Here is a 15,272-nt window from a genome sequence, read left to right on the forward strand (position 1 = left end):
CACACACACACACCTTAAACATATTTGTGTGAGAAAACAGCAAGCAGAATGTACTCCTTTGGGACCTCAGAATGTCGACCTTTCGAACCCCACTGCTCTTGCTAAACAAACACCATTCACAATTTACCCACAATCCACATCCATCCATTCACACTGCGTGGAGCAGCAACATAGCAGAAGAATTCTGGTTCCAAACAATGAGACGCTGCTGAGGAATGTGTTGCCTTGGATATAAAATGTATATACTATTGTTACCGAGTGAACAGAATACAATTGTTATTTATTTTTTTACATGGAAAAAGTTAAACATTTAAATGTGCAGCCCTTCAATTGCCTGCTCATGCCTGTAATTCCAGAAGGGCCTCTACTAGAGAGAGCTCTGGACAGCCTCTCTAGAGGGTATCTGGCCTACTCTTTCATGCTGGCCAGACGTGTTGGAAGATATGGAAGTACCCACACTTTACCCCACCACATGCATCCTGCCGATCGCCTGTGCTGTGCCCATGTATTCTGCCGTGTGGACAGAGGGCTGGGGTATTTCAATAACTTGACCCATTGTTTAAACTGCCGAGCCAACAAGCTCCGGATTGCAAGTCCAGTGTGCTAACCATTACATCATGGCTGCACAAATAATGGAGAGATACAAATCCTACCTTCGTTATTAACAGTGCCTTTAAAAATAGACTTACACAGCTGGATGTGCACAACATCATCCAATCGTATAGACTCCCTGACCTACAAAAATCCAGGCCACGTCCCAAGGGGCAGCGAGGGGCGAGCGAAACCTGTGGCACGTGGATCTGGGGCTCGGAGGGAAGGGATGGAGGGGGACAGGGGGTGGGGGTTGGGGCCACGATTGCGGAACAGAGGAAGCAGATCGCTGGCAACGGAGAAGGAGGAGGAGGAGAGGCCTCACGATCTTGAGCAACGTCAAGTTGTCCCGGAGTGCCCCGAGCAAGCCGAGGAAGGAGACGATGAAGAGCACGGATCCCGCCAGCAGCAGAAGGATGGCTGGCGCCAGGAACATGCCGCTCATGGTTCGCGAGCGCTGCCTCTCCACCTCCGCGTAGGCGCCCAGGCACAGCAGCAGCACGCCCAGCAACTGCGGGCAACGGCGGCGGCACGGCACAGGCAGGGCCAGGGTTAGCACGGCGATGAGCACGGTTGGCTATGTACGGTGCGAAAGAAGTTCAACATACGTACAACATACATAATACATAGACAGGGGTTCATATTCTTGGGATTTTTCGGTAAAGTCACGTAGGTAAAAAAAAATTTAAATTAATAAAAGTTAAAGAAAAATAAAATAAAAATCACGACGTTTCAGAGGCAACACAAGCTTCCGTCTTCAGGTGGAACCGTCACAGCACGATTGCTGATACAGCAAGCGTGCTGAAGACGGAAGCTTGTGTTGCCTCCGAAACGTCGTGATTTTTATTTTATTTTTATTTAACTTTTATTAATTTTAATTTTTTTTTACCTACGTGACTTTACCGAAAAAACCCAAGAATATGAATCCGTGCAGTCACGAAAGCTTCAAATCTAGAATTCATAGACAGGGGCTTTGCAGGTTTGCAGCATAGGGCTTCAGATTGTGCACGTCCCCCCAAAGCCAAAACAATATAAATAGAGTGCTTTATATAATGGTTACAATGTAATAGAGCACTGTAGCATTACGATAAACCTACAGCTAAATTGGTCATTAAAGCCACGGCACCGTTATGTGCATTAGCTGCCATTAGGGGGGGTTACGTAAGCTAAACTAAACTATGTTCCATGATGTTTCATTATGTTATGGGTGCAATATAAATGCAAGTATCGTTAGCATTACTCCTAATACTACCAATTATGTGCCGGAAAATAATATTGTTGGTGTTGTTGTGAACTTTGACTTTTGCCTTGGAATTTGTATGTCACATTTCAAATCTGGAACTGAAATAGCAGCAGTGTGGTAAAACAGTCAAGGGGAAGGAGTTCAATATCCAAAGATGCCCCCCCACCGCTAATCTACAACAGCCACTGGACCCTTGCTAAAACTGGAAACGAGGCATGGGTTAAAGCAGCTGGAAGCGGCGGCAGTAGCAGCGGCAGCAGCAGCAGGTCTGCCTGTCGTGCGAACCCAAAATCGGACGATCTAAATTCAGCACAGGCCAGGGTGTGCCGCGTTGATGCTTCGCGATGAATGAGAAGAGACAGGCGAATTTGACAACATCCTCGGGAGTGAACAGACTGCTCCCCCAACTACCCCCCCACCTCCCCTCCTGGATGGACGGTGTGTACAAAAGGGGCACCACGGTGGCGAGATATTAACTACCTCGCCTGGTATACAGGAGATCGTGGGTTCTATCCTGGCCCTGACGCTTGCTGTATATGTGCAGTGTACATGCTCTCTCTCCCTGTGGCCACGTGGATCTTTCTCCAGGTCCTTCCGGGTTTTCCCCCCATATTTAGAAATATGCGTATAGAGTATTTGGCAATTTCCACATGAGCCACTTTGTGGCCAGGTCGCTTCTGAAAAAGAGCGATATAACTCAGTGGGCCTTATCTGGCCAAATTAAAAAAAAGTTTAGTTTTTAGTAAAACACCACAAGCCACTGAGCCCCGAGTAGTCGTGAGAGTTTAAGTGATCATTGCGATTCTTTACAGAACGGTAAATGTTTTTTTTTTAAAGGTACCCATTTTTATTAAACATAACACCAATATTTCATACACAGATGCTCAATCATGGTAATCGGTGACCATTTGTAAAATGGCTGCCATGGCCATCATAAGACTTATTTGCAAAGGCACCTATATCCAAAAAATCGCATTAGTTAACTGATCTGTTTACTGCAATGTATGCTTTCATCATCACAATTCTTCTGTATTTTTCACACATCTGTTAGATTAAGGACGAGAGTGAAGTGAGGTGGTGGCAATATTTTTTTCAATTTGCAATGTACAACGCGAGCGAACAGTTAAGTGTACACTCGATGGCCAATATGAGCTGGCCAAGGATGTGAAAACTATCAATCGTTCAATTACGCCGTATTGGACACACCTGACACGGCCACTCAGGGGAACTTGGGTTGGCGTGGTTCACTAATCAAAGTGGAGTTTAATTCATCCCCGTGTCTTCACACCATGGCCCAAGGGCTTGGCCTCAGAAAGGCCCAATTTGTTAACCTCGTCAGACTAGCGAAGGAAAGACAAAGAGTTCCACAGAACCCCGAAAACCTTCCAATGTCACAGCTCAACAATCTGACGCAGACACGGCCGATGCGCACCGTAACTTTTCTGTTTAGATAGAAGCAATCAAGTTTCCATTAATTGGATATTTCAACTCGCAATGGGTACCAATGTTGCACCCTGCTGATTGGCTGACAAATACGTTGATTTTGGTCAAAGTAATCCCAGTGCACTGTTAGATTCCTTAATACGGCTACATCCTAAACATTCCAACGCCGACTTTACCATCAACACCATAACCATCTTCATCAGCACCAGCAGCAGCAGCAGCCAAATCCACACTCCATCCATCGCGATTTAATGTAAGCCTCATCACGTTGGTGTCAATGCCTTTGATCTAATGCAGGGGTGGGGAACGTCCGGCCCGCGGGCCATATAAGGCAACGAAATCATTTGGTCTGGCCCTGCCAAGGCAACTGCAGGCAGGACTCGAAATTCAATAAATCTAGGAGCAAACCTGGAAAAGCAGTTGCGAGTAGCAACATCATCAATACCAGCTAACATCACACACCTCACCAAAGAGAAGCAGTTCCAGCCATCACATTAGGGGCGAGTTAATTAAATGTTTGACCAAATATAACAGGATAATTTTTAAGTTGATAATTTTGTATTACCCGCGAATGATGTTAGAAATATCCAAATGGCCCTTGGCATAAAAAAGGTTCCCCATCCCTGATCTAATGCAACACTAATCCACTTTCGAAAGGACACCAGCAATCCACAATCAATGCCTTCATTTCACAGCAAAGGGAAGGATTGAGCCCATTACCATTCCTCAAAGGGAGTCACTTGGGCCCTCGAGTGATGTTTTGCTCCACTGGGGTACATGCAGCTAGTCTGGAAATATCACACAACCCTTGGTTTATGTTATGAAGGCTCAGATGAAAAATTAGTGTCTCAAAGTCAAACTTGTTCCATTATTAAAGCGCTACGTGAAAGTTAGCCTGTTGGTTGAGTGGCAGTTGGGCCAAGGTAACCCCCCCCCCACCCCCCTGGGTATCTCGTGACCGGAGGGGTGGACCCCGGCTAGGGGCGGAGTGAGCCCCGACTCGGGGTATAAAAGCCGGTCCTCTCAAAGAGACCGGCAGTTGTCGTCCACTCGAAGAACTCAAGCCCACGGGGGAATAGGACACGCTGGCCGGATATCGGGTGGAAGGGGCCGTACCCCTTTTTATGCCAGGGACAACTGTTATTGCGTTTATTGTTAACTAGTTTTACTACCCGACTTTGCCCGGGACTTGGATTCACCACGCCCGGCAGCCTTTGTCTCCCCAGTGGCAATGTTTATACACCACACCAATTACTCGTTTGAGGCTGAGTCGACCTAGGGGAGGCCCAGGACCGGTTCAAATAATCGTCACCGGTGGTGGCCGTGAGCGGGAATCGAACCTCGGGTAGCCGGGTTCATAGCGCAGCGCCATAAGCACTACGTATGCGCGGGTCACGTGACAGATTTGACGTCACAGCTCACTTGCCATGCAAAAAATATATGCATTATTGAGCTCCCCCTCCAAAATGAGTTTTTGTATTTTTATAATTTTGCATGGTATACAGTCTGGAAAGTACCCACATGGCAAATTTCAAGTTTGTTGCATGTCGGGAAGTACGCTAAACATTTTGAACAGACACACATAATCACAACTTTGCCTTTTATATATATGGAGATAAAAGTGTTGCCTCCAAGAGGAAGTCTCCTACAAGTTTGCACCCATGACAAGCATTGTGAATTTTTCATATGTAAGCTCAGTTGCTGTTGAGCCCAAGGAATACTTTGGCCAAAGTTTTATAAACATCACAGCAAAATTCCAGACTCTAAAATAACTCGCAAATGTAAGTGTCGAACTTAGATCTTCTGCAAAAAAACACAATTGGGAAATCCTTAAATGTGCTTACCATGTCTGATCTCCCAACACTCTTAGCAATGCTGATCTCTTACAAGTATAGTGTGGGGCAAAACTACCGTAAGAGTTATTTCACAAGGCAGGAGAGGTTGAATGATGAATGCTGATCCCAGATAATCAATGAGAATAAAAATACCAAGGGCTTTGCCTCCAGACTCTGTCACTTTCAAGTTGTAAGTGTAAACTATTTAACGAAGTGAAAACTCAAGAGACCAAAATAGCGTATCATTTGCAGGCATAACCAGAGTCAACATAACGACAAACGCCAACTAATAAAACCAACTAAAGTACAGCAATGGGGAAGATATAAATCAAAACAAAAATACTCAGACTGTGAGCAACTTGTATACACACTCCGTTTCTACAACCATCGGAAAGTTGACCCATAGACTTGCTGGCCTATCCCAGGAATGACTGCACTACTCGACTTTTATCCTAATGCGACAACAACTGAAAGGTTCCGTGGTTACAGCCTCTTCCACGCTGTTACCCATCTCATTCCTCATCCCTTCCTTCTTAGGCTTGAGGGAAGCAATCAGGAGACAAGGTTATCCCTCATGCTTGGGATATGTTATGCTATTCCAAGCATACATCTATCGTTATTGTCATTGTTTTTCATTACAAAACAATTTGGTTCCGAAGTTGACCCAAGTGAGAGATGCCATGGATGGCAGACGTCTCTTTTGCGGAGACCCCGTGAAGTGACACATATTTGCAAGGGCAGCCCAGTAAAAAGCGTGCAAACTCGCTCAGGAAAGCAAGCCAAGACGGCCCACTCACAGTGTGCCAGCTTCTTCTTCTTCTCTCACAGGGGCTGATGTAGATGCAGAGCAACAACAACGATTTCACATTCAGGTGACCAAGCCAGATGGCCGCGTCAGTAGCAGCGGAGTGAATCGCTGTGATGTCTCCTTCGTGTCTGTGCCAGCTTAGCACTTGGGAAGCTAGGCCAAGGCCCACCTGCCCAATTCACGAGCCAGATCTGCTTGCTACTCAGTGACGATGGGAACATCCCAAGTAAACATGTAACTTTGGATCAACGTTGGATCAAAGGTTCCAACAACATGATGACGTTGGCACAACACTGCATCACTCTGATAATTTCAAAAGTTAATCACTTCTAAAGTCTAACGTTTCGATTTAACATTCAGATGCTGTCTTTCCGACAGACCTGTTCTTCACCTGAGGACGGCTGCTTGCGTTGTGGCCGAAACGTCGTGAGAATTGTATTTTATTATGTTTTATTTTTATTCTTTTATTAGTTCCCTTCTACGTGACTTTACCGAAAGAACCAAGAAGAACTTCTAAAGTTAATTTAGTTTTTAAAGCCATATCGTCACTGTATATTACGTCCGGTTACGTACTGACATTTAAGTAGTTTTGGTCCTTTTAAATCTGGATGTGCACTTCACAACTCGTATATAAACACGCACAAACGAGAAGTTAGTTACATAACCGGTGTCAATCGCAATGGATTGTGTGACATTGGGCACGGTTAGTGGAAAAACAGAAAAGGAAAATTATTTTATAAACATTGAGGTACCCCCAAATCTATGAAAAAAAAAACCCCCACGGGGCTCCCATCCAACTTAACCCGTAGAGTTTCTCAATGAAACCCTCCACACTTCTGTGCCACCAAAGCCAGCACGGACGGCATTGCAGCTTATAAACAGAGGCCGCAACTTCTCGGCGGCGAATCCGAGGAATGTGGTCAGACAAGTGGCAGTTGGAGACGTGACTGCTTCACAACACGATCAAGGGATGGTTTACGCGAGCGATGAGACGATTTGATTGTGAAGATTGCATAGGGAAAAAAAGGTATCGTTTTTTACATCACTCTAACGTGGCATAACGCTAACAACATATGCTGCTTGGATTGCAGTACACTGATGCTCAGACAAAATATATATTCTGGGACATAACATGTCACACTGGTTTCCAAAACAAATGTACATTTCTTATGGAAGGGAAACAAATAAAGCACTGAATTGAATTTTCTTGCAAGATATATTGTGCCTTAGGAAATCCCATTTTTTTTCTATTCATGTTTTGAAAAAGACAGAGGCAAGTCGAGAAGTTAAACTATTACATCACAAGAAAAAAGCAGTGCATAATCATCATGCATTCTGTTTATAGCGATCTGGCTGAGAAGGCAATTAAAGTTACGAGATATATAAATGCAGAGGCAATGCAAAGTAATAAAACTACGCTCATAATGACGTCTGCTTACGTTCTACAACGAATCATTGAACCTTAAAGCTGTGGTTTGCATCTTACTTTTTTTTCCTTTCAAAAGAAAATAAGGGAGCATTTTAAATGGCATACTATATCACCCAAGTGGTATTTGTATGCACGCTATTAAATCTATATTTTACTATGCATGATTTAATTAAAAATAAATCCTTGATTTTATCTTAAGGTTTATTTACATTGGCAAGACAAAAACTCACATTTAGCAGTTAACAGTGTAAGTGGTTGCTTATGGAAAAGATTTTGACAAGCAGACTTAATACGTAATCTCTATGCCTGTGCAATTATAAAACTAATTCCACATCTTTTCGGTCGTCTTGTAAATGTATATTGCCAGATTTTCCTTGCAAAATACACTTTACGTTATGGATTCCAGACTAGATTGATATTTTTATTTTTATATCAAGGGGAAATTAATGTTTAGGAATCGTACAATGATAATAATTTACACCCCTTTATCAATTCACTGTTAAGTTAAAGGCCTTCCCATGCGATGCCACTCATGGTTGTTTAACCATACTTCACCATATTGGTCAGTGCTGCTTCAAAGGAGGAGCCCCATATGAACCTTATCGCATAATGTCCGTGATGCAGTCATTTTTAGTCTGTTGATGGTCGACTTTCGGTCTGTCACCACATTGCTGTGTAGCTTACGAACGGATTAATATCACGCCGGAAGATCACTGTACATTTGCAAAACGTGTTTGTCAATTTTAAGCTGCAACAGTCACTGTACAAACGGGAATACTAACCACGAATTATTTAGACCGTACATTGTAGATGCTACAGATTGAACCACACAGTAAATTCCACATTACTGTGCTGGGGACCAGTTTTTGCATGACTCCTATTGATTAAACAGCTACTGTTATTAAGAGTAACATATAATTTAAAGCAGACTATGGTGCCAGCATAGGGGAGGGCCTCTATGCAATATGCAAATATCCAAATGTTTGATTTCTTTTGACAATTATATTCAAGCATTAGCATCACAATACTGAAATGCGTTTGGCAAATTTAAAAGTCACATTTTAAAAGGCAAAAATTATAATAGAAATGCGGAATCTAAAAGGAACCGCCTAATCCACTGCCCAGGAATGAATGGCAGTGGCATAAGGCCCTCCATTGTGTGGCAAATAAAAACAATAGAGAAATTGTGACATCAATTAACTAATTCACAAGAATAAAATAATGAAGCAGATGCCATACAAATATTTATCTTAGATTATTGTGTAACCAAAATTACGACTTTATGGGAAGTGTAGCAGCTGGCAAAGCGATTAGCAGAGGATGCTCTAAACCTGAAATTCTTGAGTTCGATTCCAAGCCACAGAAAACGTCAGTAGCATATGGCATCTGCACCGATCCTGGGTGGCCCTTCAATCAATCTGCACTGACCAGCATGGTCAAACCACCACCACGAAGGACACAGAGTGATAAGGCTAGCAGTGCATTCACAAACTAATTTGCAATTTATATTATTGGTTCTTTCGGTAAAGTCACGTAGAAGGGAAATAATACAATTATTTTAATATAAAACAATAAAAATTCTCAGCAAGAAAATTTGAAAAAAAAAATTATTGCTGTGGATTTCACACCTGATGATGATTGCTTATGTTGCAGTCGAAACGTCGTGAGAATTTTTATTGTTTAATATTTATATTATTTTATTATTTCCCTTCTACGTGACTTTACCAAAAGTACCAAGATTATGATTCCCTGCAGTCACGAAAACTTTAAATCAAAATTGAATTACAATTTCTTTACTATGTGCCGAGTCTGCCTACCCCATGACTTACCAACACTCGTTTTTGGTTATGCCACTCTACGGTTTGACGCCAAAGGGTGGATGCCGCTACATACCATCTCAACAACACTTGACTTGACGTTTGTCAATCCACTGCTGGATGAAGGCCTCCTCTCCTATTGTGTCAGTTACAGGGGCTGTTTAATCCTACTTCGCCATGCTGGTCAGTGTGGGTTGGATGGGCGGTGCAGTGCGCGAACCGCTGCACCACCACATCACCCCACCAGCGGCTGCGTGTGGCCTCAATTTCATCATTTGCAGCGATTAATGCTGCAATTTCTGGACACGTCATGCGCCTGGACAACAATTGTCTTGGACGGTACATTCTACCGATGGCGCGAGCGGCCTTGTAAGTGGATTTCAAGAGCATGCATTGTGTGCTACGGTTGATATGGGGAAAAAAACAACATCTTTGCAGAAAGAATTTGGGGATGAGTGGCTTTTTACCCTCTTTCAAATTTCACACGAACGAATAGCAGCCATTTTCCAGGATGGCACATACACATTTGCACACTTCTACACACAAAGCCTTTCTATGCCTCTTGCCAAATTGAACCAATTAATGCCGATATTGTTTCACTTCAAATAACGTCATGCAGGTACATTGCCTATCGCAATCGCTAAGGAACCACAGACAAGCTGGAAGGCAATCAGGGGGTGACCTGGCACCAGCAACTGCCCAAGCTCTGTGGCCCTCTACACATTAAGGTGTTATCAGCCAATGAATGAGTGTTTAAACAAGTGAGAGGAAACCGGTTCACCCAGAGAAAACCCAATCATGCGATGGTGCCACACTATCGGCACCTCCGATTAGCACCATTGGCTGTGTACGGTGCGAAAGAAGTTCAACATACGTACGTACGTACACATAGAGAAGGGACATTTGATTCGTCTTCACTTTGATATCCCACCTTCTCCTGGCAAGTCAAGTTATGGCACTGACACCCATGGGAAGGGAGTTTCGCAACATTTGTGTGATCCACCAAAACCCTCACCACCCCTGCAGTGCTGTATGTTGTGCAAGCGCAACCGCTGCCTGGCTAAATATTCATATAGCAGGGCCATTTCATGATGAAAGAGAACACCACCTGGCTGCATTGTTTGATGGTATGCTATCAGTGGTTGCTATACGGAGAGACTGTTCCGCCCATATAAATGTGACATCCATCAATAACTCAGCACTGCCAATGCATTATGAACAACACTCACTCACCGATTCAGAGAAATGTGTGCGAGCAGTCTTTATATCACCAGGGGCATGTCAACATGAAGTCCAACTGCTCTTTTCCTTATTGATTTTCAACACCCCCCCCCCCCCCATTGCTTACTGAGAGGCGGAGCAGTGGCGCAGTGGTTAGCACATTGCACTACAAACGTGGCGATCCAAGTCGGATTCCCGGCCACAGCTAATAGCAGTGACGAGTGATATTTGGCCCATCCCCTCCTCCCCCCTTCATCGACCCCCTTCAACTCTGTGAGTTAATTGTAAGGGGTGTTAAAATGGGTCTGAATACATTGCTGGTAACTGCATGAAAACTTGTAAAACACTGGTTACAAGATGGCCACACATACGTAAATATTTCTAGCAATAAACGTCACATTTTTACCGGAGAGATGAAGGGGGTTGCCATGGTGCTAATATATATAAGTTTAACTTATTTGCACCGTACGTAGCCTACCGTAATGGTTCGCACACTGGATGTGCAGTCCAGAGGTTTTATAATAATTTACTCATTTATCCAGGAAAGCCACGCCGAGTCATGGGACTCGTTTTCTGGAGGGTCCTGATACATTGGCCAATAAATGAACTTGAACTTGATTTTTGATATTTTAAAGATGTTTCCGGCCAACTCATGAGTGTTCATACAAGCGGGAGGAAACTAGCGCACTCGGAGAAAACCCCACGCTCGCGAGGGGGCAAAACTCGATGCCCGTACAGCAAGAACCAGATGGCGATCAGTCCACTCGCTGCACCGCCGTCTCCTCGAGAGCCAGGGTATGGCACCTCGACGACGTCCCACGGTTTGGGGGTTTCACAACATTCGTGCGGTGATCCACCAACCCTGGATCACAGGCCACGTGCGTAGCCACCACCGCTGCCCGGTCAGTTGCAGCCTACCTTCGGCGAGCCTGTGTCCACACGGCAGTGTAAAATCGGTGCATCGCAGTCGAGGACGGGGGGGCTAGTGGCAGCGTGTTGGCATCTTTGTTGGAGAGTTTCATGGTTTGAATCCACCGGCCGCCCCGATTAATACTGCGGTGTGTAATAACAGTAATAATACTACGCACAGTCTGCTTCACAGCAAAACGTTAAAGACCCCCTGATGTCATTATTCACAAGAGTAAGTCATAGTGTGTGTCGGCGTCAAGGTCCACAGGTGCCAATATCGAAAATTACGCCGCAAATTACTCGACCGGGGTGATACACATACAGTATATAGCAGCAATCAAAATCCTCTCCAAAAATGCTGTTTAAAAAGAAATGTCTTCCCTGGTGCTATAAAGTAAACGTCGTTTTGCTTAAATAATGTAGTAAAACACGAACTTTTCACGACAATTAGTTTGCGAGAGAATTAGGAAAAAATCAACTAAAATCAACTAACACTACTTAAAACTCTTAACATTGTCAATTACCTTGAGTGCATAAACAATATTAACGCGTATTACATTTAATTACACAAATAAAACATCGGGGGGGGGGGGGATATATACCCCACATCGGAGATAATTAAATCTTAAACTACCCCTAGTGGGTAAACGAATGTCCTATATGCCTACTGAAACAAATATAAGCCACTAATCATGAGTCATTGTGCACTCCTCATTTCACAGTCTCTAGACTTCTCTTTAACTACACATTGTACATAGACTGGGCAGCCTCTAGAGCTTACAAACCTGGAGATCAATACTGGTATAATAAGAAGAAAGAGCCAGCCGTGTAAGATTTATCATATCAGCACTGGCGTGCCCTTATAAACAGCAGAGGCTTATATAATCCTTAGCCCAAGCACCCTAATTGTTGAAACAGCCTCCGTGGTGCTGAAATATAAATCGAAATACGTGACACGTCCATGCAGCAGGATATCGATGCGGAGACGCACGTTTTGTTCACAAACGAGTTTCCATCATTACAAAGATTACTTTGACAGCGACCAGTGGCTTGAAAGCAGCACAAGCCATTCATGTGTAGTCATGTGTGGTGGATATGAGCGTGCTACGTCCATTAATGTTGAAGGCCACGTGTTATGGTGGTGATCCAGGAAGTAACTTGAAACCGTTTGATCGTCAAAGAAGAAGGGTGAAGCAGTGGTTAACGCACTGAACTATAAATGCAGCAACCTTGAGTCTGAGACGCGCCCGTGGCTAGTATTACGAAAACGACACTAAAACAACACTTTTTGTTTCAAGGCCCACTAAACTAAATATATATTTTCAGAAGAGACCTGGCCACAAATGATAGCTCAACAAAGTGGCTTATCACCTGGACATTTATAGCTGCCAAATACTGTAAACGCACGTTTCTAAATGTGGACGGAAAAATCTGAGGGCCTGGAGGAATATCCACGTGACCACGGGGAGAGAGACACGCAAACTCCAAATACTGTATACAGCAGGCGTCAGGGTCGGGATGGAACCCACGACCTCCTGCATACCAGGGAAGGGAGCTAACATTTCGCCACCATGGCACCCATTAATAGCAATTGATATCTGAATCAGTCGTGGGCTCCTCCCCCTAACTTCTCCAACCCAGTGACCAGCGTGGTGAAGTATGGACGACAAGCCCCAAGGCCAACAAGGCGTGAGGGAGGCCTTCATCCAGCAGTGGACTGACAAAGGGCTCTGCATTAAATATTTCGAAATTGCACGTGTGAATGTTGAACTTCTTTCGCGCCGTACGCAGCAAACCGTGCGAATCGGAGGTGCGGCAGGTTGTCTTTGCCCCCAGGTGAGTAGCTATCTCCCGATAGCAGGCATGTTTGTACCTGACGTACAGTCCAATGTGCCGATGTTGCCTCTCCACTACCCTGCTGGAGGCGTGCGGGGAACTCCGTTGACATAACTTTAACAAAGAAGGCATGGGGTGCTGTCACTACGCGTGACAAAGCACATCACTGTTCTCAATCGGTAAGACCCACCCCGACCACATTGTCACATCACGTGTTCATAGGTATTGCCTCACCCACGACGGATAGCTTTTAAACAAAAACAAAAGTAGAACGTGTCTTGCCAGGTTCACGGAATGGTGCTCTTCTTCATATTTCGTGCTGCGGATGTTCGATGCAGAGCATCCAACCACATCGTCACATTATATGGTGCACTCACTACCACCCCTGTGCTGTACACAGTATATATGTGTGCCAGTTTCAATCATTTAAGACTCCCATCAATCGTGCAAGTGAAAGCACCGCGTACAGTAACAATCGTCCACAGCACGGCTGTGCCCCACTCACACCACCACGCGCGCGCCACTCGTCTGCACGCGCGCGCGCCACTCGTCTGCACGCGCGCGCCACTCGTCTGCACGCGCGCGCGCCACTCGTACACAGGTGCGCGGCTCGGACGCACGGCTGTGCCACAACGCCAGCTGTGATGTGCCCACTGAACACCAAGAGCGGCAGGTGCGCGCCATCGCTGGGCCAAACGCGCACGCACGTGGCACAACCGGGAGCTTAGGGGGGCCCATGCATTTAGGAGGTACGCAAAAAAATCTGTCAAAACTTGACCTGCCCCCCCCCTCTCTCCTCCCTGTACGCACGCGTACATTTTACACCCCCCAACACCTGCGTGCGTACGTACGCCTGACGCACCCCCCACCCCACCCCGAATCCTATAGAACGGCCGATACGTAATCCACGCAGAAACGATCAAGATTAATAATATTCACGTGTTTAAGCAAACAGATAGTCCACCGCCGGACTAACTCATTTGAAGGCCGATGTAGACAAATTATTATCGAGGCTTCACCCCCCCCCGTTCCCCATGCGTACGCACATTGTCAGTAGACCCCCCCCCCCCCCATACGCTAGCGTACGCGTTTGGGTTAACCCCCCATCCCCCCTCCATGAGTACGCACTAAATGGATGGCCCCATAAGACGCCGCCGTGATGCTGTAAAGCATCGTAATGCGCCGGCGTCGCGGTGGGTGTGAGATGTTATCCCCGTCGCCTGGTCTACAGGAAGTCGTAGGTCTAAGTCCGGACCTTGACGCCTGCATTTTTGCAGCTTGCATGTTCTCCCCGTAGTCGCGTGGATTTTTTTTCTCAGGTTTTTCCCCTCCACATTAAGAAACGTGCCTTGAGAGTTCTTTGGCTGCTATACACATTCCCACATCGGACAATTTTTCGTTCAACGATCACTTGTGGCCAGGTCGCTTTTCAAAAAGAGCTCATACAGCTCGGTGGGCTTCACCTGGTAAATACAACAGTAGCAGCAGTAGCAGAACTCACCCAGAAGATGACGGCGTATGCGAAGAGCGCGTACTTGAGACATTTGTACGTGAAGGCATCGCAGCAACGCTGGGATGCAGATGGGTTCTCATCGTTCCCAGTCGCCATGGTCGCTCGGCAGAGGAGGTGGGGGTGGCGATGTGCTTGGGGCGGTGTGTGTGTGCGGGACTATAGGTCGTGTCACGCACGCACACACGCGCCCACACACACACCTGTGTGCGGCTACACGGAGCCGGCGGTTGTACGAAGACCCCCACCCTCTTCGCGTGCCCTGTTGTACCTTGAGCCCATCTGCCTGACCAATCAACCAACCAACACCTGGCAGGGCGGGGACATCCACCGTGGACTCCACCTCCTCTACGCCCGCGAGAGCGCAACAGCACCTGGCGTTGCCAAATCACGCGCCCAACCCACTCACAACAATGCAACGCTCTTCACGATGGACCGGTTTTTCACGGGGCTGCCAGTGGGATAGGAGGAAATCCCGTGTATTCAGCTCTTCTCTTTCAACTCCATGCCGGATGTTAAGTCCAGCCCACCGCGGGAGTTGGCCAGGGATGGGCTCTGGGAAACCTGGTAAGGGCGCAGCCCTGCAATTTACTCGCTCACGTCCCTGTTGGCGGATGTGCGCCTCCAATT

General features: G+C 45.8%; 1 protein-coding gene across 1 annotated transcript in view; it reads right to left on the reverse strand.

The window, feature by feature from the left end:
- LOC144934045 (tetraspanin-15-like) overlaps positions 1-14,883 on the reverse strand; it is a 34,159-nt gene extending 19,276 nt beyond the window's left edge. Inside the window, exons 1-2 of the mRNA XM_078859410.1 lie at positions 14,634-14,883; positions 917-1,102 (exon numbers count right to left, since the gene is read on the reverse strand). Of these exons, the coding sequence (XP_078715536.1) occupies positions 917-1,102; positions 14,634-14,741 (294 nt within the window). The 5' untranslated portion in view covers positions 14,742-14,883. The remainder of the gene's footprint in view (positions 1-916; positions 1,103-14,633) is intronic.
- Between the last annotated feature and the right edge of the window lie 389 nt (positions 14,884-15,272).

This window comes from Lampetra fluviatilis, chromosome 9, assembly GCF_964198595.1.
Source record: "Lampetra fluviatilis chromosome 9, kcLamFluv1.1, whole genome shotgun sequence".
Taxonomy (NCBI): Eukaryota; Metazoa; Chordata; class Hyperoartia; order Petromyzontiformes; family Petromyzontidae; genus Lampetra; species Lampetra fluviatilis.